The sequence below is a fragment of the Cololabis saira genome, chromosome 8 (assembly GCF_033807715.1).
Source record: "Cololabis saira isolate AMF1-May2022 chromosome 8, fColSai1.1, whole genome shotgun sequence".
In the NCBI taxonomy this organism is placed as follows: Eukaryota; Metazoa; Chordata; class Actinopteri; order Beloniformes; family Belonidae; genus Cololabis; species Cololabis saira.
This window is the reverse complement of record NC_084594.1, coordinates 37,276,792-37,302,383: the sequence shown is the minus strand read 5'-3', so window position 1 is coordinate 37,302,383 and position 25,592 is coordinate 37,276,792. Positions and strand designations below refer to the sequence as shown.

The 25,592-nt window shown below is 42.7% G+C and overlaps 1 protein-coding gene across 12 annotated transcripts in view; it reads right to left on the bottom strand.

The window, feature by feature from the left end:
- Positions 1-2,753: 2,753 nt before the first annotated feature.
- chl1b (cell adhesion molecule L1-like b) overlaps positions 2,754-25,592 on the bottom strand; it is a 74,638-nt gene continuing 51,799 nt past the window's right edge. For 5 of the 12 annotated variants that reach the window (XM_061727938.1, XM_061727942.1, XM_061727941.1 and 2 more), the window contains 18 exons: positions 25,362-25,527; positions 24,690-24,814; positions 24,288-24,389; positions 23,953-24,150; positions 23,657-23,727; positions 22,691-22,913; positions 20,927-20,962; positions 20,508-20,623; positions 19,343-19,547; positions 19,097-19,219; positions 13,372-13,551; positions 11,349-11,378; positions 10,541-10,606; positions 8,315-8,416; positions 7,997-8,158; positions 7,480-7,611; positions 6,717-6,789; positions 2,754-4,957 (listed from right to left, as the gene is read on the bottom strand). In XM_061727938.1, coding sequence (XP_061583922.1) covers positions 4,753-4,957; positions 6,717-6,789; positions 7,480-7,611; positions 7,997-8,158; positions 8,315-8,416; positions 10,541-10,606; positions 11,349-11,378; positions 13,372-13,551; positions 19,097-19,219; positions 19,343-19,547; positions 20,508-20,623; positions 20,927-20,962; positions 22,691-22,913; positions 23,657-23,727; positions 23,953-24,150; positions 24,288-24,389; positions 24,690-24,814; positions 25,362-25,527 — 2,315 coding nt within the window. In that variant the 3' untranslated portion in view covers positions 2,754-4,752. Of the gene's footprint in view, positions 4,958-6,530; positions 6,608-6,716; positions 6,790-7,479; positions 7,612-7,996; positions 8,159-8,314; positions 8,417-10,540; positions 10,607-11,348; positions 11,379-13,371; positions 13,552-19,096; positions 19,220-19,342; positions 19,548-20,507; positions 20,624-20,926; positions 20,963-22,690; positions 22,914-23,656; positions 23,728-23,952; positions 24,151-24,287; positions 24,390-24,689; positions 24,815-25,361; positions 25,528-25,592 lie in introns of those variants that run through there. The other 7 variants (XM_061727944.1, XM_061727943.1, XR_009782986.1 and 4 more) reach the window with 7 other exon arrangements.

The window sequence follows — 25,592 nt, the reverse complement described above, 5'->3', positions numbered from 1 at the left end:
ATTACGACTTTATTCTCGTAATATTACGACTTTATTCTCACAACATTATGACTTTATTCTGGTAATTTTTATTCTCATATTATTATGAATTTAGTTTTGTAATTTCCTTTTTTTATTTTTGTCTTAGTTTGGCCCTAACACTCCGTCGTATATCAGAGCTTTTTCATTAAATAAAATTTAATTAAATGAGTGACCCGTTGAACAAAAACAAGATCCAAATTTCCTTCATTAACTTACTTGTCTTAAATCACACCAAAGTGTCATGGGATTCTGCCTGGTTTGTAATAATCTGATCACATGTCATCTCGTGAGGAGCTTTTGCGTGAAGATTCAAGTACAAAATCAGTCTTTTTGTTTTAAATACGATCCAGTTCTGTTGGACAAATATACTTTAAGCCTTTCCCAGGTAAAAGATATTTTGAGTTGCGAGCAGCACAGCTGCATGGTGCCCGACACAGCTGCTTAACACCAATAATGGTTCTGGATCGGGTCCCGGCAGGGGCCTTTGGAGGTGGAGTTTGCATGCCCTCCCCGAGCTTGTAGGGTTAGGGTTAAGTACATTTGGTTCTTCTTTGGAGCGGCGACCCGTCCACCGCGTGCCCCTGCCTCTCACCTGAAAAGAGCAGGGATCTGGTCCAACCTGTGATCCTGTGGTACAGGTTTAGATACTGAAAGGATTGATGGGTTATTAGATTGATAAAAAGTTTATAATTATAAAATATATTGTAGGTAGCTTTGATTAGTAATTAAAGGGAACCTATTATGGCATCTAATACCTATTTTGAACATCTAATACCTTGAATGTCTTAAAAACAACCTTTTGATTGTTTTTGCTAAATAAATAAAAAATTCAGCCTCTGAGCCATGTCTTTAGCATCTCATTCTCTAACCTCAATATCTATGCGGGATTCTGAGTGGGCGAGGCTATGATAATGAGGATCTGTGCTGATTGGCTGCCTGAATGACGCGATACACCGCCACGAAAAAATGGCGGAAGCTCCGGCCGGCGGAGTTACCGTGTCATAACTGCATGCGATGCGAGCGGTGTCAGCGACAAAATCAATTCCATTGCTTTATTTTCTATTGGACTGTCCTAACTGGACGCAGCGCTGCGCAGCGCAACGCAGTGCGCCGTTTTGAGCTGAACAGTTGTCGGACGCCCTGCTTCTATTTTCTTCCTGTCACTCGCGTTGAAAGCCGGTTGAAAGCGCTGTAGGAAACATGGATGAGGAACGGCTGATCCAGTTAGTTGAAATGAGAAGTTATCTCTATGATACCTCCTCATTTCACCACAAAAACCTCAATAAAGGGGCAGCTGCTGGAGGGAGATGGACAGAGAGCATCCGATGTCACGCAGTGCGATGCAATAGTTGGAGGCTCGCATGCAATTAGGACACGGTGTTTAGTTGTGGGCGTGCCGTGGTTTGCATTTTGGTTACGTAACGAAAATCAGCAGAATCTTATTGGCTCGTAGATCCACATCACACTGGATGGCTCATCCAGGCGGCTGTACAGACACTGCAGAATGTGGTTGCTTTCCTCCTTCTCTGTGTTGGCAGGCTGAGGGGAGACCACTTTATATATGTTAAAGCAAGAAAAAAACATGTTTTTCATAATAGGTCCCCTTTAACTTTTGTTCTTAACTTCTGCATTTTGTAACCCTCTTTTGAGCCTCCTCTTAAGACTTTCAGTAAATTTTTTGGAGTATCATGCATCTGCTAAGTGCATTAACAAGAAATGTGATGGGAAAGGGAGCAGTAACCCTTTGTCATCACTGAAATGTACGGAGGGAAGGAAAGTGGATTCTTATTGATATGAAACGTTCCAAAGCCTGAGTTTGGAAGTTATTTATCATCAATAAGGGCCAAAAGAAACGCATTAAATAAAAAGTTCTCGAGCACGAAACAGGACATGACTATCAATAACAACACGGAGCACAACGGTCAGCCAGGAAACAAAGACCATAACAACAGTCCAACATCATGAACAGACCCCTTTAATGCCTGATGTTTCATCTTTGTTACACACCAACCTGAAACTCCAAATGAAAAAAAATATTCAAATGACCCATGGTGATATATACATTATTTTCTCGTGAGACATGTTTGTATTCGACTTAAAATGAGAGGAAAATCAAGAGATCGGGCGAATGTGGCACAACCGTCTGTACTCGATAGGAAATAGAAAATTCTTTCTGTGCTAAATTGTACTTGATGTCGTCAGTGCAAACCTGTCACTGCTGTAATATGAGCAGTAACCGGTGCCAATGCAAAGTCGCCTCAGCTTTCTATGCAGCATCCTGTTGAACAGCAGGACTATAGGGTGTGAATGCTGAATGCTAAAATGCTGTTTCATCTAATGTAGGTGAATGTTTACCACGCTCAATTAAATGTAGCAAAAATCATTCATTCTTGTGCCAAGATAGTAAATATTTGTTGTACCCTTGCTATCCTGTTTGTCTTTGGAGAGCAGTAAAGCTTATGTTGCATGATTAAACTCTAAGTGGCAATCCAGCACTGATTACATGTGTCCAAACACATCCGGGTGTTTACATTATCAAAACAGAGCTGCCAGCCTCCAAAACGTCTTGTAATGGATGCATTCTCCACATGAATGTGAGTAAGAAAACCAGCGAGGAGTTTGTGCAGCAGGCGTGGGCCACACAGTGTGAACATTCCTGCTGACACCTTCCACTCCCTATTATCAACCTTCACACATGATCACAGCATTCACTCCCTAATCCAGTCTGCCTGTGCCTGCTGCTTTGATTTTCCTTTTCAACTCTCTTGCAGCTACGTGATCAAAAACGGAGGTTGACTCAGACAGAGACTTGACCCTGGTGCAACATTTGTTTAAGGTACGCTCCAGCGGGGGCGGCATGTCACATGACTTCCATCAAAAGGGCGAGGACAAGTCTCTTCGCTCAAACATATGTCACGTGTGTCTGCACATAGAAACAGTGCTGCAGATACGGCAAGACCACAACCAGAATGTAGGAAAGTAAAACAATTTTAATGACATCAAAACACATCAATGAACATTCAGAGCATGCAATGGATAAATCTTTACAAATCATTGCAATTTTTCTAATCACGTTGCTAACGTTAATGCTGGAAACAGAGAAGTTGCATTTAGATGAAAATAAAGTGAAAGTAAGGCTAAAGAAACATTTCCAATCAACGTGAATGGGGTGGGGGGTTGTAGATTACTGAGCAGCCAGATGAGGTAGACTCATCACACAAACACTGGCAGGGCAGAACCTGGCAGGTGCATTCTGGGAGGTGTAGTTCTTATCTTGTTTCTGCTGCCTTGATTTTGATTTACAGTTCATACGTATGTCCACGTGCACTCCCTCTAACATTGTGATGTTCCTGTGGTACAGGACTAGTTTTATATCCTGGGAATTTTCTGTTTTGTCATGCGGTATCTCGTGTCGGTATGATAGCCTATAATACTCCAGCTACGTGCACTCTTTAAACGGATACTGAGGGAAACAGCTAGCCACACACTCTGCAGGTGGAGTCACACCCACCTGTCGACATCCTTGTTTTGTCTGCTAAGGGCAGTTGGCGACTGGTGCAGGGGGTGGGGCTTCATACCGTGGGTGGATTCACACAGCCGCTCAGTGACATGTGCCGCTCCATTTGATATTGTAGAATCCAACAAACAAAAGCATTTGAGATGAAAAACCACAAACGGGGCTCTGAGAGTCGTCTGGTTTCCAGACATTACCTTAAAGTCTTTTCAGGGGTGCATTGTTTGTTTTCTGCAGTAGGGCATAAACTGCTTTCATAGTTCTAGTCTTTATAGAGAGGTAAACTAACAACCAAGTTGTGTTGTGGTACTTGTATTTATTAAACATTTGTCAGAATGTGAAACCACTGACAAACAGCTAGCTGCACCTGCAGTGCCTTAAGATACCAAAAACCCGGATGAACACATCAACGACCTCCATTGAAAGTGTTTCCTTGGAAAAAAAACATAATAATAATCAAAACAGTGCATTGTTTATTTAATAACCTAATAGTGACCTGTAATCCATTTTTCCTGTGGCAGTGATGTCGGCAAAATCCTTTATTCAGACTTGTTCTGATAAAAACTGATCTAATATAATCAGATCAATTGAAGTAACAAAGCTGATTTAAGTAGTCATAAACTACGAGTTGGAACTGAATAACACCTCCTTGTTATTTTGTCACGTATAAAACCCCTGGAAAAAAAATAAGTTAATAAGCAAACCTTTATACACATATTACAACATATTTAATGAATTCATTTCATATACAAAAGGTCAGTAATGTTTGCTGCAGTTCCCCACGCGTCCGCGACCTGCGACATGGTGACATCAGAGGCAATGCTGTAAATAAAGATTGACAATTGCAGGCCACGTTTTCCTTTTTTGAACAATGGAAAAAACAAAAAAAAAACAAATCTATAGTGCAGCTTTGACGATGAAAAAAGAAACAATCCAAAAAATCATGTTCTCTACATTTTGTTGGAATAATAATTATAAAAAAGGACACATAGCACATGTACACGATATATACACTGTATTTAGTAACGGTCATTGTGTTGCAATAGAACAAGGAGCTTATAAAATGAGTATGGCAGTGTGCGCTTGGCAATGACACATTACATTTGACAGAAAACATGTTCTCAGCATGAATAATGTCTGTTTCCCTTTTTCATTTCTTCTTTCTAGCAGGTGTAAAGGAACCGGTGTCGAGCAGGGATGGATGGCCGCTCTGCTCTTCATGCTGGGTTCTGAACAGAGGCTTTCATCTCAGATGACGCCCTCTTCTCCTTTCGCGCTGCATACTCGCCAATAAAAGAGCCATCTTCATTGAACTGAACATCCTCATCTCCATAGTCCACCAGGCTGTCCCCGCTCTCTGCTGCCTTGATCTCCCTGCTCAGGGAGCGTTGGCTGCCCTTCAGTGGCTTCTCATCATTGTCACTACGAGAAAGACACAATGAAACACCTCATTTCATCCATGGCTCCATTCTGCTGCTTAATGGAGGATGGGAGGAAGGACTGAGATGTCACTGTCTCTACACTGATTTACATCACGTCTTACCTTTGCTTTACCAGTGAGAAATCATCACATTTATAAGGCCATTGAGAGAAAATTAGAAGTGCCAACTGAAACACGAATGAGATACCGAGGGATAAATTAAATTGAGGTTGATGTTGACCCTCCTCAAGAAATATTGATGTTGACTAAGAAACCCTAGAATCCAAGCACAAATCCACGCCTATCAGCACACTGATGTCATGGCCGGATCAAACTAGCGGATATCACACTGTGTTGACCTTCTCTTCTTTTTTGTTGGGAAAATGTACCAAAATGTGCTGAGCTAGTGTTTCAACAGTGGAAAACTCACACTCATTATCGAGTTACTGTCAAGGTCTAGTGGTTCAGAATGCATCATAGCACAGAAACAGCACTTGTTCGAGTCATGAATGACCTTCTTATGGCATTAGATAAGGGATTAGTGTCCATACTGGTTCTACTGGACCTCAGTGCTGCCTTTGACACTGTAGATCATGGCATGTTAGTGCACAGGTTAGAGCATGTTGTTGGGATTAAAGGGACAGCTCTAGGCTGGTTTAAATCAGATCTATCAAACAGATTCCAGTTTGTTCATGTACATGAGGTTTCTTCAGAACAGTCGAGGGTCTGTTATGGTGTTCCGCAGGGTTCAGTGCTAGAGCCAATCTTGTTCAGTTTATACATGCAGCCATTGAGATGTATATATCCAGAATCACAGCATACACTTTCATTGCTATGCTGATGATACGCAGCTCTATTTGTCTATGAAGCCGGATGAAACAGAACCGTTAGCTAAACTTCAGACATGTCTGACTGGATGGATCAAGGACTGGATGTCTGGAAATGTTTTGCTTCTAAATTCCGATAAAACAGGTTATTATTTTTGGTCCAAAGCATTTTAGGAAGGGATTACTAATGTGATGGCCATGAGTAGGGAGTCCTATCCTCAGAGGGTGTACTAACCTCAACTGTCAGATTTTTGTGAGTCTTGTGAATCCAACCTATAAAGAAGGATAATTAACTTTTTCTCTTTGGGGAAACAAACTTCTTGCCTGTATTTTTACTACCGAGCAGAATAAAGGACTACTTTGAAATTTGGTGGTGTTTACTACAGCTTAATTACAGATGAACAGAGAGCACGACTAACTAGCTACAGAGGGGAACATGAAGTACAAATACTTCTACAAAAAGCAACTTTTACAACTGATGCTGTGCTGACCCGGCTCTTTGGAGAATTACACCAGAACTCGTAGTGTGGAAGACCGTTAACTCCAGGATTAATAACACGGGCCTTGATATTACTGCCCTGGAGTGTGATCCTCCTGCAGGCTGCTGGGCAGCCTGGGTTCGGGTCCAGCCCCCATGAACATAGGCCCATCTGAGCAGCACAACACACCAACACAACACCAAATCTAAGCACTACTGTAGCACTAATGTAGAAACAGCTGTGCAACGCTATCGCTGCTTATCACATACTTTACATCAATTCAATCCATCAAATGTCTTGAGTGGAAGAGGTGTGAGACTCCACATGAACGTCGTGCATGCTGGGTCTTTTAGTGAGAAGAAAAATGCAGAGAGAATTACTGTGAAGTGAGGAGGAGAGTAGGAAGAGGATGCTCAGAGGTGGTGAGGCATTGCTCTGAAGGAAGTCGTGCTCACCTGTATTCACAGAACGTGTCGTCATTCATGCCCTGGGACTCCACATCTGGATGCAGGTCTTCTTTCTCTTTGACTGTTCACACGTTTAGGAACAAAGATCAGATCTCCTCAAGAGACAAGTGCCAGTAAAGTAAACTCTCACCAGACGACTAACTCTAAATAATCCAAGAATAAAGACCTGCTCTACAAAATCCAGCCTTTGAAAATATTACATTTTCTAAAAACATCTAGTTATTATGGTATAAACTTGGGTATGTTTTTGTTTAGTATAAAAGTTTATTCTGAACGTTGTCCAAACTCAAATACATGTGCACAGATGATGGTTGGGTTAGGATTCAGCGTCTCACTGGTTCCTTCTGCTGCTGAGCAAAGCGACTGCTGTCCAGACAACAACCTCACGCCCGTTTGTGGAAATAATAATGCTGCTAAGGGCTCACATCATCATCTCCAGCAAAGCTAACTTCTGCAGCATTTGCATTTTGTCTCACTGTGGGCTTCACTTGATCTTGATTACTTTAGATTACCCTAAATAATGAAACATTTCAAATCTGGTCATTTGCTCAGAGGACGCGGGTGTCTATTTTATGTCTAAATTTGCATTCTAGCAATTTAAATGAATATAAAACCATTCCTACATGTTGGTCTTTGGGATGATTAATACGTTCTGTCACATGAAACAAACAACAAAATGGAAACAAAATGATAATCAGGTGCCAATTAGTATTCAAGAATGCGATGCTTGCGCTTGTGAGTGAGCACCTACCGGAATACTTTCCTCCTTTATTTCTGTTGACAAAGCAAGCGATCAAAACAACGAGCGTGAGAAGAGCGATGGCACACATCAGGCCGATAAACCAGCCCTGGGTGGATATTCCTCCGTGGATGCTGGCCAGACCTGGGGGGAGGGGAACAATACCTGTGACTTTGACTCGCCTTGGCCTTTTCATCGGGACACTTGATTGAATGTTTACATCGACAAAGCCTGTCTGATGTACAGGCAGAAGGTGGAAGGGTGCACCCCTGATGGAAGCGCTCCACAATTAATATTTAACAGCTCACCCCCCTTGTCTAATTAATCAAGCTAGGAACGTTGAACAAATGTAATTCTTCTTAGTGAGCTGAATGAAATCCCAGTGACACCTTGAAGGACTGCAGCTTTAGTCACCGCTCAAGGATGCTCTGGTGCCCCTACTCTCTTCTCAAATGGAGGTCAATTAGTTCTACTTTTCTAATACTTTTTTTCCTTCCTTCTTTTGCTTTTTGCCTGTTTCCCTTCTCACCTGTAGCCCTGGTCGTGATAACATCTTCATATATACTAGAATTAGCAACCCATCTGTTGGGAATGAAGCGCACAGTGTACTCAGTCTCTGGTTCAAGCCCGCCAAGCACATGGAAGCTCTGCGAGGTGTTTAAGGCCTCTGATATCTTCCAGTGACCCCCACCTGTTCAGAGGGGCGAATGATCAGAAGTGTGTCATGGTATCTTCATCTAATGCAGAAATGTATGGAAAGACCACAGATACTAGTAGCTACGTCACGCACTCTTCCATTCTGCTCTACTCTACCACCAAACTCTGAAGAGACATCTAAAGAGCTTACTCTTTTTCACATGTGCAATGTAAAACTCTGCATGCTCTCCTCCAAATATCCAGCTGATATTTGCAAAGCTGTCGCCAACAGCTGAGCTAATATTCAGCAGCGCTGGGACCGACGAAGTGAGGAAGAAGTCAGAACGGGGAAAAAAGTGTTAGTAAAAGAGAAAGCGGATCAAAGCTGTCATGAGTGTTCAGGAGAATCATCGCCATGAGATGTTGCTCATCATTTTATTCACAGGAGGCAAACGTGCACTCTCCTCACTATTTGGTAAGGAGGCATCAATTCATCGAGTAGAAGTGGATGTGAGATCCTCCTTAAAGTAATGTGTGTGATGGATGTTGATGTTGATGCCTGAGAACATAAATGAACATCTACGACTTATGGTGGAGTTGGTATAATAGTGGGTATTTCATGTCTCAACAAAGTGCAAGGTTACAAATGGAAAAAAATAGTATAATACACAATTACACCACATTTCAGTAATTGCTAATTACGACTTAACCATTAATATCACATCATTTAACTAATATTTTCTTCCTCTGAATGTTTAGTCTGGTCTCCTCCAAGAGAAAAGCTTGATACATGGACGGTTAGGCGTGGACATGAACACTACCTTATCATCAATAGTTTGACTTTTGTAAGAAACAAGCAACACTTGTCATGCCTGAGAATTTGGGCCCTAACCATCCTGAGTACAAGTACATGAGAAGTTATTATTTTATCATCTAATTTCAGTCATCACAACACATGTTTTAGCTCAGTTTGATGCAATGATGAACGCTGGATGACAGGATTGTTGCTTCCTATCTATCCCTCCATCCATTTTCTATACCCGATTTATCCTTTGCAGGGTCACGGGGGTCTGCTGGAGCCTATCCCAGCTTACTGCAGGTGAGAGGCAGGGGATCACCCTGGACAGGTTGCCAGTCCATCGCAGGGCCACATATACAGACACACCCACACTCACACCTACTGACAATTTTAAATCAGTTAACCTACTATGCATGTTTTTGGACTGTGAGAGGAAGCCTGAGTACCCGGAGGGAACCCAGGCAAGCATGGGGAGAACATGCAAACTCCACACAGAAAGACCCCCACTGGGCCAGGGAGTCGAACCGGGAACCTTGTTGCTGTGAGGTAACAGTGCTAACCACCAAGCCACCGTGCTGCCTGTTGCGTTCCTAGATAGAGTGAACTTTAGCTTTCTATGCCGGTCACCAAAGCACGACTCATTTCATATCAGCGAGCCAAACATGCAAATCTCCAACAGTGTCTCTGGCTCAGGTGCATTATTTGCCCAGGTGATAATTCAGGACACAAGGACACCTGCACCTGGGCTGTCCATTCCAACCACTGTAATTGACACTCTCCCTAATGTTGATGGATCGGTCTGCAACTGTGGTAATCCCAGTCTTTGAAACTGTGTGATGACTTCAACTGGCATAAGCTTCTGAACTAAAAATATCCAAAAAGCGGCCGCCGTGGTTTGTCACCACTTCCCCTCAGCCTGCAATTAAATGCTGCACAAAGCAGCTGCTCAGCCAGCAGGGAGCTGATGCCCTAAAAGGCGGCCCTTCAAAGTCACAGGGCTTTTGTATAAGTAGGAGGCAAGGAAATATTCTGATATAGGAGCTTTCATCAGTTTCCACTTATCCACTTATCTCAATGTCCTAGAAATCTCACTCTCATAGCATGAGCTCACACCTCCCCGGCGGAGCCCTGGAAGGAGATTTTCCTTGCTGTTTTCTCCCAGATCCAATGCCCAGAGACAACATCTTGTCCCAGAAATGTGTAGCTGTTTACCCAATTAAAGATAACGCGAAAATCTCAGGTGACTGCTGGGTCAATACTCTGCTGTTGTGCAGGCAGAACTGGGACCCAACAAATCAATCACTTACAATTAGACATATTTGTCCAGTTAAAATGACTGCACGGTGCAACCACTCTTCCAGATCAGGATATAGATCTTGTAGACTAGATTTCCCTGTGGTACAGCAGATATATTGAACACATCTAATTGTAAAACACAGCTGTTACCTTTCATTCCACCACTTTTGCAACTGAAAGGATCAAATAAACCCTTTAGACAAAAATGTCTGAGCTAGTATTGTTTTTGTGTTATTAATTTTCACTTAACAAAAGCCAGTCATGTTAGTCTCGCAACTGCACATAGAAATGTTGGGTAGAAGTGTCCGAGTTTTGTTGTGTCAGGAGGTGCTGCAGCTCTACCTATGGTGGAGCGAGCGGGTTTGGTCACATGGGACGTGTGCGAAGGTGAGGGGGAGGCGCTCTGGCCTAAAAAGAAACAGAACTTGAGGTTATCGATGGGACATGAGCTTGGGGGCTACCCTCTATTGTTAGCAAACATGCTATTCTCATCTAAAATTAGTGACTACATAACTACAATTCAAAAACGAAACTTTTATTTAATGTAACAAACTTTCCTTGAAAGAATAAATTACAACAGGGGATAATAATTGAGGTGTGGCATGTCGTGATATTCCCTGGTTTTGCTCTCATAGTGTAATTATGACCCCGTCTTGTGTAGGACAACGTTGGATCAGATATCGCAGGGATAGAAGTCAACACTCGTTTACAGTCACTAATAAGCCATGATTAATCTGAATTTATAATTAGGTTACTCATTATCATTTCTATTAGAGGGGATGCCACAAACTTTTTCTACATGGAAGTTGACATTTTTCTAATGAAGGGAGGCGTCCAGTGCTCTCTGTTGATAGCAGACAGGTTAAATGATCTGCAATTATCTGTGTTTAGAGCTGCTAAATTCTGTAATGGTCTAATAAAACGGCTAATTATTTGAGACTCACGTCTACAGCATGCACACCTGTCCATACTACTAAATACAAAGCAAGCAATCACTACCCGAACAAAGACAAATGATTTAGCATGTCATACCAACACAGGCCACGTCAAGGTATTTGGATTTACAAATAAAAGTGTTATAAAGAAAAAGCTTTGTAGTGTGTGAGTTGGTATAACATGCCTGTTTCTGCATAAACATATATCTACATACTGAAGCCAACAGTGGAAGCCAAAGTGGAAGCTGCAGGGGAAAAAAAAATGATAAAAAAAATAAAAAGACAGAGAAGACAAGCATCGCATGGCAGAGCAGGCATAAACATTCACACACAGATCTGTGACACTCAGCGTGATCAACACTATGTTTGAAAGCGTTGCTGAGTTTAGTAGCATATGAGATGAGGATAGGAGACCAGGAAAATAAAGAACATGTGCTGCACTTGCACAGTGAAAGTGGAGTTATTACAAATAACTTCCATGTACCAGCTGTAGAAAAACAGCAAATCAGTGCATAAAAAATGAGGTATTCTCCCTGTAATCATTTTTAACTGGCTTTTCGGCGTACAAACAAATAAAGTGCTTCCCTGTGAATGCAAAAAAAACACGGAACGGCTGTTAGGGTTAGGGTTGGGTTACTGCACATATTACTGACCATCGGATGGAACTAGCTTCCTGTTTCATTGTTCATAAAAGCAGCTATATGTACTGCAGTTTGTGCACCCAGGAGAATAATAATATAATAAAACCTAAAATGGAGTGATGAAGAATGTCGATATTAATATCTCTCGCAAAAGTATTAGAGTAAACGATATGTCCTGGCTCTTCAAATGACCTTTCTTTTTTTCTGTGTAGAACCTGGTCTTTCACCCGGTAAGACAGACTTTCCAGACCTTCATCTTCAGGCCTGGTGTTGATTCAAGAAGCGAAAGAAAACACGGTGGCAAAAAACATTTATCATTTTTTCATTTTACACATGAGTTCAGTAAATCACGTTCACTGAAATGTCAAACTGCACAATAAAAACAAACTGCATCCCTCAAGAAAAGGAACTAACAAAACTATCTCTGGCTCATGTTCAAACAGATTTTATGAATGCCTGAAAAAAACGAATTAAAAATCCCCAAATCAACAATTTAATAAGCAAATATATAAGTATATGTATATATATATATATATATATATATATATATATATATATATATATATATATATATATATATATATATATATTTATATATATTGTTTATTTTTTTCAGACAGCTCCATCACCATGAAGACCGTTGGCTCTGGTATAAGGTTGTGTTAAAACCTGCTGTTTTCTTTCATCCTCTCAGAATCTAAATATGCTTTTGCAAACAGCCGCAGCGCTGTCACCCGCTGCCACCGAGAAGAACCAGACTAGCGTGCTAGCGCTGGTGCTGTGTTGTTTGTCCTACTGCTGACGGCCACCAGATTACAGAATGAGCTCAAAATGAGCACATTTCAGGTTTTATTCATTGATCATGCTGATATAAAGGATATGATTTAACTGATGTGGTGCATCCCTGATGAAAACCTTAAAGGGGACCTATTATGGCATCTAATACCTATTTTAAACAGGCCTTGAATGTCTTAAAAACAAGCTTTTGATTGTTGTTGCTAAATAAATTAGAAATTCAGCCTCTGAGCCATGTCTTTATCTTCCCATTCTCTAACCTCATTATCTATGCGGGATTCTGAGTGGGCCGACTATGATAATGAGGCACTGTGCTGATTGGCTGCCTGACGCAAATGCACGCGGATACACCGCTCGGAAAAAATGGCGGAAGCTGCGGCCGGCGGAGTTAGTTGTGAGCGTGGTTTCACGCATCGCTCCTGTCGTTACGTAACGACGGGAGCAGAATCTGAACGGCTCGTAGAAGCCACATCACACTGGACGGCTCATCCGGGCGGCTGTACAGACACTGCAGAATTTAGTTTCTTTCCTCCTTCTCTGAGTTGGCAGGCTGAGGGGAGACCGCTTTATATATGTTAAAGCAAGAGAAAACGTGTTTTTCATAATAGGTCCCCTTTAAGTTTACCTGCTCACTCTCTGTTCAATCAAAAAGTGCCCGTTATCTAAAAAGCTGGGTGCTCAGGAACACACTGCGCCACTTCAGTGAGTCTTTGTCTGAATTAGCACACAGAGTGGCGCATGTGGCGCATGTACAGCCCCAAACCTGAATGGATATAAACCATCTGGAACCCCCATCACTCACTTGTTTCCAGGGTGGTCGTGCACTCCTCACTGACAACTGGGCCGCAGCCCACAATGGTGCAGGAACGCAGGTAAAACTTGTATTTGCTCATAGGATCCAGGTCACGAAGTAACCACTTGGAGGTTTCAGGGTTTCTGATGTCTACTGTCTGCAGGGGTCCCACGTCCTCTGTGTCGTTGACTAGGGAGAGGGAGAAAACATGATTATTTTTAGCTCTCATATAGAAAGTGTTCATGTCAGGTTTTCATCATATCAAACAAACAAATGTCTCCTGTTATTTTAGTGAATTCAACTCTTTGCAGGCTTTAAAAAAAATACAACATATCAATCAATCTACTTTTTTTTGAAACAGTGAAAAGGATGTTTTGTCAGCTTCTACCGGGACAAAGTCCCTTGTTTGAATGAATTGAAATGAAAAGCACTTTTACATATATTACATTTCTGCACCAAACAAAGGACAAAATTCAAACAGTCTATTCATCCAGGAGAAATAATACGACTCTGAGTTACCCCTGTAGCCTCAGTAGTACAGAATGAAGAGGACAAGAGTACAGTCCCCTGTGGTGCTCCAGTACTGCTGAGCACTTGTTCATACACAGAACCCTTCATTCTCCCACACTGATGTCTGTTTAATCAATAATCGAGGTGATTGTGGAGGCATCCACCCCTGTTTTCTTGAGCGTGTCATTTTACAACGACGCCTGAATTTTGTAAAAAAAAAAAAAAAAAAAAAAAAAACAACATTTAGTTTATGATCCTCACAGTGCTGCTTGCATTGTCCAGGTGGAAGCTGAAGGAGGTAGTTAGTGGCAGTTCTAATTCCAACCCTAGAATTATGCTAGTTGGGCCACTAACAGAACCTCTTTAATTTTGGCATAATAATTTCTATTTCTAGAACCACTCTACCAATTATTATTATTATTGCATGGAAAAAAACATGGATGTGCGCAATGGACCCCTAAATGTTGAGCCAGTGAAACCAAAAATAGGCTGCTGTAACCGTCTTTTAGCATCATGTTCCGGATCTCTGGAAAGCGCCTAGAGACAACTGTAATCCATATAAATAAAACTTTGAATTGAACTGAACATATATTAATGGTTAACACCAAGTTTGTGAAAATCTGAACCAACATGTACAGACATCTGGAGAGGCATGGGTGTGTGAGAGTTAGTGTGTCCTTATCCAGCCCTCTTGACAGCCTACCATTTTTACTGACCCCTAGAAAGCCGAACCTGATTCTGTCAAAGAGGACTAATATCACCGACAGTGGGACATGAAAGAGCAGGAAAGAAAAGATGTAAACAGTAAACAAACACTGCGTCGAGATAATCCAAGTATAAGTAATCCTCAGCACAGACTCAAAGCAAAGAGCACAAAAGAAAATGCAAACGCAACTAAACAGCGAACAGAGCTTGGGCAGCTGGCTAGCTGTAGCTAACCAGCTCATCCCTGATCTGAATGAGAACAAGTTCTTTGACAAGTTTTTTGACAATTACAGCCAAGTGCTCACAAAAGGGCATGACTGCATCAGCAGGACGTATCAAGGAAGTACCATAGTGTGAGTTTCTCTTTTCAGCACAACCATAGGCTATTTGAGGGATTTTTGGGATGCTATAGTGCATAATGTAGTGGCGAAATAATGGTTATGCCACGCAATAACTAATTTTATTGAGTTGTCACACCATGTCCGAGGGAGGGAGTTCTTACAGCCAAGCCAACGTGACGCTTTTTGGTAAATCATTCGACCCGTAGATGTCAAACAAAGCGTTTGCTTTGAGGTCTGGCAAAATGAACCAAATAATGTGAGTGTAAAATCTGTTTGCGATATATGGAAGTTATTTGCAAAATCGTTGTTTTACAAATGTCCTATTTGAAATTTTTATTTCCATTATCCTTGAGCATGTGTAAAGTGGAACTGCAAAGGTCCAGGACATTCATCCGGAGGAATGTTAGGGGAAATGCACCGGAACCTTCACCTGACTCAGGTCGGTGTTAAAGAGAGGATGTGGGACGCCAGGTCACCAGTCCGCTCATGTCTTCAGCACTGCAGGGCTGACACCATCTGGCCTTCAGCTTTGTTCCGGTTTGTTTCGCTAGCTGCCTCTCTTTGACGGTTGGAGACGGATAGCTGCAGAAGCAGATGGGGTCTCAGTGTTTACTGATGTGGAGGGTGATGATGAGGGGCTGTTAAGCTGCATGGTGTGACTGTATAATGACAAGGAAGTTCTGGGACCAGGGGGCAAGCAGGAGAATGCTGACCCGACTGAAAATGGCCTCAGCTCATTTGCTCTGCTCAAGCTTTCATCAGTCTGATCCCACACCTTCTTAAAGCCTCTGATATTTTTGTCCCTGAACACACACATTGCAAGCGGCAGTTAGGGGCCCTCCTTTTCTTGTGTGCGTCATATCTGTATCTTAGCCTTTCAGTTCCTTCTGCACACTAGTAACTCACTGAAAAGTTGTCTCTTTTATGTTCAGCAGTTTCCACAACTGGTACTCCAGGGCTTATTGTTGGGGAAACACTCACTGTCCTAATGGCCATATTGTCCTTCACGAGGAAGCTGATGTACTGCGTAGTCTGTAACAGTTAAGTCAAGTTACTGATATCTCCATATGGCTCATAGACCTCATTCCAGTCTGTAGCCTCAAACCCCCCCCGCAGAGACTCCTCAGCTTCCCATGAGCCCCTCCTCATGGCATGCTTGAAATCTCCTGAGATTACACGGATGCGCTTGGGTGTTGTATTTGCAGCTGGCGGGAAATTGAGCCGCTGACATCATACGTTATCAAATGGACCGAAAAACAAAGCTAACAGGTCAATATCCAGGATGAAGAGGTGACCCCTCACACTTACAAGTTCATGATTACTATTAAAAAAAAGAGCTTAGAGCACTGATGGGGAACAAACTTGGATACTTTTTTGGCCACAGAACTCACTTCACTATGAGAGAAAATTGACTAATCCTTCTCTCACATGCACTCTGTCCTTCACTTGCAACATCTCTTCTTCAGCAGAATTACAGTAGTAGTGGCGCTTTCTGAAGTTTAATCAGGTGCTTTGTGTATAAGTAACTCTCCAGCTGACGTCGCTACTCAGGTAAAATATTTTCAGCACTAACTATCTGAAGTCCGAGCAGTGACTAATTAGAAAAAAAAACAAAAAAAAACAACAGTTATTCAGCAGTATGAAAAGAGCACGAGATATAAAACACTGCAACATTCTGAGATAAATCTGAGAATGTTCGTAGATACTGCCATTGACTAACGTTGGTTTTTCTCAGGGGCAAAAAGCAATTTCTGTAAATGATGCAGGCTGGAACAGAAAGCAGCACGTGCACTATTATTCATACATGTTGGGACATTGTATTGACACGAAACACTGTGGCTTGTCAGCTTGGGCACACAACCGTACAGGAGAACCTTTCTTTTTAATCCCGCAATCAGCATTTCCAAATATTCTTCAGCTTACTGGACAAAATAAGCTTGGCCTTGTGAACCATAAAACATGCCAGGGAAGTGTTGCTGTAATACTGATGTCTGAATATAAATCAATAGCCAAGGTCACTTTTAGCTCCAAGTTGAGCCAATACTTCAATTCAGTGCAGACAAAATATACCAAAGGTGGTTGCAAGTCTTCCAATTGTGCCTGAATATATCTACATAAATGTTTAATCCACATATTGCAAATTAAATTGATGCAAATAATCCCGACAGTGTACTACTGTGCTTTCTCAACAACAAATGATGCAACAAATGTTCCTAATCATTTAATGATTCTACTGACGAAAACATGGAATGGTACTCCAGTTGTGTGAATCACTAAAATTATTACCATAAAAGTTACATGTGGTGAAACAATATTAGATGCTTCTCTCTATCCCTCTTTTGTCTGCAGTAATCAAGTTATTTGTAGGCAACAACTTGATGCCCCCCAAATATATGCTTTTTAAAATCTGCTTAAACCACGTAATAACCTAACGTGCTCAGTATGCCGAACAACATGATGCAACTTTCAAATCCTTTAATAGTCTGAAGCCATTAAAGGATGCTGTGAAGGTAGGCATAGCTCCAAACAGCTTGGCTGTAGTATGGGACTCCATTTGTGTCTTTGATGACACACTAACAGCTGGTTGCATCGTCTTCAATGGTTTGCATAGGACTTCCATAGAAGGGATTTAAAAAAGAAATAAAAACCTCACTTTAAAGTAGGCTACTAGCTTAATTGCTGGGACACAATGGATCCAACCGGCCATCCATCCATCTTCGAAATCGTTCTTTTGGTTCCTACCCTCAGGTCGTGACCATAGGTTGGGAACGTAGAGCGGTAAATAGTGTGATTCGTGTTTTTGGCTCAGCTCCTTCTTCACTACGACCAATGCAGAGTCTGTATCACTGCACATGCCACACCGATTCACCTATCAATCTCCTGCTCCATTCTTTCCTGAGAAAAAAGACCCCGAGATAATTGGACGCCTCCACTTGGGGCAGTACACGATCACTGACCGAGAGAGGGCACGCCACCCTCTGACCTGCTGGGGGCCATGTATTCGGATGTGCTGATTTTCATCCCAGTCACTTTCAGGGGCGTTACTAGACTTAAGACTGTACTGGGGCACCGCTGGGGCACAGATAATGCATGGGAAGATTTTTGCACTTATTTATATTTAAAAAAGCCTAAATAGTGCTTTAACCTGTTCACCCTAGGGATTTTGAAGGTGAATTTCGCCTCAACAGGACTACCCAAATTAAATCAACAATATCTCCACAATTATAAGGACAATCTGCATAACCTTGGTCTCAATGGATAGTTAAGACCTCACAGCATACATTTCCAGTGTCAGAAAAATTGTGAATGTGCACATGCCTGAGCAAATTGTGATAAACCAAAGACAAAAAATGAAATCTTTATTCTCGTCTAATTTTCTTTTAGTTTGCACAGTGGAAAACCCCATGATAGCAATGTATATAATTATAAAGATGTCACTGCCTGGATTCAGCAACTCCTTGACTACAACTGTACCAGGTTACATGAGAACATCTTAAAGCACATCGATTTTATGAAGGTTTTAGTGTGGACAGGACCAGGCAGACTCTCTATTTGGGCACTTGGAGACCTATACTGTACCAAAATATGCCAAATGTGTTTTTACCCTTATTGAAGGGAATATGGCTATAAAATACTTTGATGATACATGATTTCATAAATGTAAAATTTAAATCCAAACATCACTGATCCAAGATGGCTGCCGTGGTCCAGAGTTTACGCTCAGCGGTAGAGGCCTGATGGATGAAGTCTCGTTCAAGTGTAATATCTCGTTTTAAAGCTTGCGACATGTAGAATGTCAACAAAGTTTACGTAAATTCCCGAAAGACACGAGAAGTCAACAAAATAGCCGCGACCGGCAGGATATGAAATGACAGCGGATGAAGCAGTTTCACTACTATGAAGGATTAAACCGTGAATTCTGGTCAAAGATGGTGTGGATAGACTGAAAATGACAACGAAACAGTAAGGAAATAAAATACACAGCTTTTGGTCGGAATAGTTTTGGGATTTGCTGACTTAGTTTGCTGGCTGTGAAATGTGAATTTTGGCTTCCTGTTTGTTTTGAGATTGGCATGAAGTGGTCGGCCCAGAAAAGATTATGTTCGGTATCATCTGAAAGTGTAGCTTTTTTAGTTTCATATGATACCCACTACGATCAGAAGCATAAGAACACATACCAAGCTGGTACTCAAGCAGGTACCCGGTGAGGATCCCATTATACTCCAATGGTGGGGCCCAGACAAGAGAGACAGAGTTTCTCTGTACATCTGTGACCCTGAAAACTGGATTTTCCTCTGGAACTGAAGGGACAAAGAAAGAAAAGCTGACATAAAGCAGCAACCCAGTTTCCTTGGCTATTATTAGATTTTCTCTTCAGTAGTTGTGAATCAATATGCTCCATGCTGTTTTTTCTACATCCCTACCTCCCTCTGGAGTTCTGAAGTTGACGGGATGGCTGCCTGGACCGTTGCCCCGCCCGTTGAAGGTCATCACAATGAGGCTGTACTCTGAGAAGGGGACGAGGCCCGGTACCGTGGCATGGTTCCGATCTCCGGGGAACGTCAGTGTGTGTTTCTCTCCGTGAGTTTTCTTTGGGCTCGTCAGACTGCGCAGACGCCACCAGTTTATCTACATCAGGAAGCAGACACACAGACACGTGTAAACTTTGGATATCATGCGTAGAGATTAATGCAAGCAGTACTGGAGTTGAGGGGGGATGAAGGGGGACGGCATCCCCCCTGAAATAAAAACGGTCAAAATCATCCCCCTTGTAAAACTGCCATCCCCCCTTTCCATCCCTTATGTCATTTCATCAATGAATGTGGTTTTACTGCTATTTCAACATTTAGAGTCATCACCAGAAAAATAACACCAGAAAAATAACTTATTTGACAATTTTCACCTGTTTCAAGTAAATTTTCACTTGAAATAAGTAGGAAAATCTGCCAGTGGGATTTATCTTCTTATTACAAGCAAAAAAATCTTGTTCCACTGGCAGATTTTTTAAAATTATTATAAGTTTTATATATTATAAGTTATATAAGTGAAAATCTACTTGAAACAGGTGAATATTGTTGTTTTTTCCAGTGATGAGTCTTGTTTTAAGTGTAATGAGATTTTTTTACTAAAATGAGACATTTTAACTAGAAATAAGACAAATATTCTTAAGATTTTAAGTTTTTGCAGTGATCCATTTTACTTATCCTGTGAAGGACAGAGTCATATTGATAAGTTCAGAAAAGTGTTTTTTATTGTTGTGTTTTGATGTATTTGATGTAAGCCCAGTGGATATTTAAAGCTTACAGAAGGCTGCATTTAACTGCTGCTATGTCATTCCTGCAGTATTTCTGCAGGTGTTTTGGTCACTGCTATTATTTGTAATATTATATTATTTGTAATCAGCACAAATTATCTGCCCCCATATGATAAAATCCAATCCTGATTTTTTTTTACAACTCGAGTACTGAATGCAGAAATTGTTTTTTTTTTCTGTTCTTTACAGCTTTTCAAGCGGATGTGGAGAGCAGGGTCAGGGCCATTCCCTTTAAACTGTGTCTAAAAGCAAAGTTATGTCTTTGTGAGTATTACCCTGTAGCCTCCCAGATGCCCATGCAACTTGTCCTTGTGCACTTGTATCCAGGTAACATTGACCACTGAGCTGTTCATCACCTCCACGGTTACATCATCAGGTGCAGCAGAGGGAACTGGAAAAGGAGACACTCATTAAATCCAACAGTGAGCTGCAGGGACGTCGCTCAGGGAAACGCACAACAATGAGACAAGCTCACTCTGAACCACTCTGAAAAACATTGACATGAAATTAGATCAGAAATAAATAACAGGACAAAATCACAACTTGCTAAGTCTAGTTAATACCTACTTACAGATGCAGCTATGAGGCAAGAACTACCTGGAACCTACCAAGTAAAAGAATTAAAGACGTGTACAGCTGAGCTAAAGGCTACGTCTGAGTACACACACAACACACAGCAAGGAAGTGTCTCGACCTGAGTTGACCTCCTGGGGACAGATCCAGAAGAAAGCTACACAAAGGAAATAAAACAAAGCTTCTGTGCCTCAAAGTCTTAAGATACGAGTACCAAGAACAGGAAGTACACGACTGAAAGGAACAAAAGAGAGCCAGAGATGGATGAGGAGAGAAGGATGTAGAGATTGCAGGTGAGAAACAGTTTGACAAAATGATCAATACCTAACTGTGAAAACACATTTCTAACACTCTTGAGCTGTCTTCAAATAAAATAGTAAGTATTAAAAGACTTGACCATAAAAGTTTTGGTCTTCAGGGTTGTGTCGTCAATAATAATGCAGTTAAAAAAGAGGCTAACAAGCAAACGGGTGATGTAGACATGGTAGTCAGAGAACCAATCAGAATCGAGTGTGAAGGGATGAAGTCAACACAGGTGACTGATGGAACTTGAGCATCCTCCCAGTTAATAACCAGTGACGTGTACATAGAGACATCAGACAAACAGGATACTCAGGGTCCTGAAGGGGGACGATCTCTGGGGAATGACGGCTAAAAGCAACACTTAGAAACAACACGTTTTTGCTTCTCTCATAAAGATATAACTAAATCATAAAAATGAAAGGCGAAAAGGAAGTAATTTAAAAGGACTTCAAAAAAGTGTCCATAAAAGACATGACTCCCAGTTTCAGTATCTTCTAAACTTAGCGTCTAACTTCTCTGGTGGTGATGTAAACTGAGGGGTTTGGTATCCTGCGTAGAACCTGAGCTGACATGAAGTGAATGGATCTCGGGTCAAAAAACACGGTGCATGATTCGTGTCAGTGGGGTCTCCAGCTAGCGAGTCGTGGCTGGTGGCCAGCATGGCCAGAGCAGAGCCTGCTCTAATGGCCCTTTTCCACTAGTACCTACTCTGCGCGCTTCTACTCGCCACGCCCCCGTCTTGCGCTTCTCCACTACGGGCCGAGACGGGTAAAGGCGTGCTGAGTAGATACTTTTTCTGTACCTATTCTGCCGAGGTTCTGAGCGTGCTGAGTCGGCCCTGTATCTGACGTCACCACCCTCCACGCCATCGATTGGTCAGGGGGCGGGGCCGTCAGACGTTTGAATCAGGAAGTGGGAGTCAGCGCGAGAACGACTCGCTGCGATTTTATTATACAGCGCAAACATCTGTTTGGTGATCCAACTCTGAGGTGCAGATGTTCATAAACCTGGTGGCTGACGAGAGAATTAAAAAGGGATGTAGACGGTGATAAGGAACGATCAGATCCACCAGACGCTCTGTTTTACTCTCAGCCGCTCGCGGCTCCAACTGATTTCTGATCAGCGCCGACACAAACAAAGGGGTTGCGCAATGGAGTACGTCACAGCAGCTTCACCCCAACCCGCCCACTTCTCACCTGGGTGTGGAAAAACAAACGAGGACAAAGCGGGTAGAGGCGGTACGAGGCGTGACGAGGCGTCCCGAATCAGGGCGCTGAGTAGGTACTAGTGGATAAGCGCCATAAATGCAACAGCGCCGCTACCACGAGGTCATGATGTCACAGGGACATCCTCCGGCACTGGTTAAAGTCACTCAGCACTCTCACACATCACGTAAAATTGGAGATGATAACTGATGATAGCATAGATAACTCATCTATGCACCAATGTCACATTAAATCATCACCAAACCCAATTAGATCAACATTAGAACAAATGTCCCTCTTCCCATTAACGTTCAACTATGAAAATATGCACTTGTTTAGCCTGAAATGAAGTGTTGGCAACAAGGCGGACTACTCACAGTCCTCTCCCGAGTAGCCGGTCACGATCTTGGGCTCAGGGCCCCAGCCCTGGTGGTTCCTGGCTTGGATCTTGACTTCATAAGGCACAAACGTGGGAGTGTTCCTGACTACAAACGAGTGTCTCTTCACGGTGTGCTCCTTCCAGTCGTCCTCCACGTCCTGCTGTCGGTAACTCACCTTATACTCCAAACCGGGGCCGTTGTGCTCAATGGGTGACAGGGGCTGAATAACAGAGGGAGAGGACAGCCAAAGTAAAGACAGAGGAAAATAATGGCATGGGAAGTTTCACAGAGGCTTTCACAGTTGCATAAGATGCTTCTTGCCATGGCCTCTGCTGGATTAAAATGACAAGCAAATCCAGGGAGCTGTGCACGGAACAGCGGCCATGCTACATCCTCGTATCTAATAAAACAGTACAACTATTGACTGCAGCAAAAGCAGAAAAAAGCAGCACGGCTTTTATTTAATACACAGCCTGCTGAGATGTTGTAGATGAAAAGATTAGTCTCCACACAGGAGTCAGTCGGTGAGAAAAAGACTTAGAAACCATTAAACACGGAGGCGAATCATTAACAGGGGAACAGCTGACAAGTCCAGGACTCAAGGGCTGCGTTGCCATGACAAAGAACATATCACAGGTGGAGATTAATACTTCTACAATGAAAGCAAAAGCATTCCTGTGACTTATAAAAGAAAGATGCTCTTGTCAGAGCCTTCCTTCCTCTTTCTAATTAAGAAAAAAGAGCCACGTTGAATAGAAACAGAGAAAATCATTCCAGTGGGCCATTTTTATATTTTTGGTAATTTCAAATGAAACATTGATATTCCTTTATTCCTGTTATTTGAAATGAATTCTACATCTGCCAAAAACTGCAGCGGACATGAATAGGTCTCTGTGCAGAGCTGGGACACACAGCTGAGTGGGTTTCAAAAGGATAAAAAAAAGCCCCAACGCCAGTTCTTACCTCCCAGTTGATATTCATCTCATGTGGCAAATGACCTTCGATTTTGATATTTTCAGGGTTGTTGTCTGGGGCTGCACAAAGAGGAAATATAGATTTTGTCAGGACTGTTAGCGGAGGAATTCTCCAGAGAAGGAGGCGCACAAAAGAGCAGCTTTTCAAAAAAAAAGGGAGGATTCAATTACAGGTCTAAGTATTTAAAAGTTCACAGAGCAACAGCGCCGGCAGCTCTGGCCGCTGCGGCGGCCTGCAGACGCTTATCACAGAAAGGAGAATAAATATTGAGAAGCGCTTCGGACCTGCTGGGGGGGTTTTGTATCTGTCTGTGGATTCGCTGGGAGGCCCCGCCCCCACAGCGTTCACGCCGTACACACGGAAGCGATAATCGACGTGTCCGTGGAGTTTGAGCAGGGCTGAGTTGTGGTTCCCGGGTACTCGGAGCAGCTCCTTCCAGCTGCCCGGCTCCAGCTTGCTTTCTTCAAACTCAATTATGAACTCTGTTGAGGGAAGACAATCGGAGATGTCTCTCACTGCCACGGCTCATTCTGCACAACCACAATCCTCAAATCCTGCTCCGAGAAATGAATCATATAGCGTACCGTCTCCGTTAACCCTTGCCAACGCTCCTGCTTACCTGTCGTTGAGCTATTGTGGTCATCCCCAGGGATCCACTTCAGTTTCACACTTCTGCTTTTGTGCTCGGAAACAACCACGTTCTGAGGAGCATCGGGGACATCTGAAAGACACCAACACAGTACGTCTCTGGAGGACTCACACACACACACCAATCTGTGCAGCACGGAAAGGCCAAAGCACCAAATGTTGAATCAAATCACTGCGAGACCCGGAGGATGTGGAGCGAGCCGGATGGCTGTATGGGCTGCTGCCGCCTCGCACACACGGCTGCACAAATAAAGCCACGGACAGGGTTTTCTGACATCCTGATCTATTCCTGAAAGTGTCACACATAAATCCAGTCCCAGGAGTCTCTGATCCTTTGGCCAGCACGAGAAATGGTGCTCAAATATTAGCTCACCTAACACCATGAGCAGGGCTTTGGCCACGTCTCGGTCCACTGGAGTCTTCGCCACGCACGTGTACATGCCTTGGTCTCTGTGGCTCACATTGATGATGTGAAGAGCACCGTCTTCGATAAAGTATCTGTTGAGAGAAGCGGGGTTGCACAATTCTGAGCTAACAAACTACGGTGGCCGACAAGGGGCAAACGCACTGCAACGGCCTAATGCGTAAACCACATTATATCACATTACCGTTCCCGCTGTATGTTTAAACCATGGATGTAAACACTGTGGTTCAGTCAGCTGTTCGGTCTCTCTCTACATCCCGTGTGTCCATTGGGCTGTTACGCTGAGAGCGCCCCCTGCAGGTTTGGTAACCGGTTATGAAGCGTTTTTCTTTTGAAGATGGTTTCTTGTTTTATATCGTTTTGTGCTTTGCATCGTTTCTCTATTTGCAGAGCGTTTGATGATGCTGCATTTGTCTTTGATTTTTGCAGCACGTTTTTTCATTTGCACCACGTTCCTCTTTTTGTACCTCGTTTTGAGTTTGTGAATTTGAATCGTTTCTGTACTTGAAGCCGTTTTCCTTAACTGAGACGCATTAAGCCGTTGCAGTGCGTTTGGCCCTTGTCGGCCACCGTACCAAACTGATATGTGAACAAGGTTTTGAGCAAAGAACAGTGTCCTACCTGGAATTGTCGGTATCATTGAGGGCTATCTGGACATCATCTTTTTCCCACAGGAGCTCAAAGTCACTTGTGAAGGACTCGTCGTACTCCGCCAGGCACGACAGCCGGGCCGTGGTTCCCGTTAAGGTCTGCTGGGGTTCTGGGGCCACCACGATTCTAGTGGGCTCTATCACAGGAAGAACTAGTTACTTCAAGAACTAAGAGCTGTGCCAACAACTTTTAAAGGTGTTT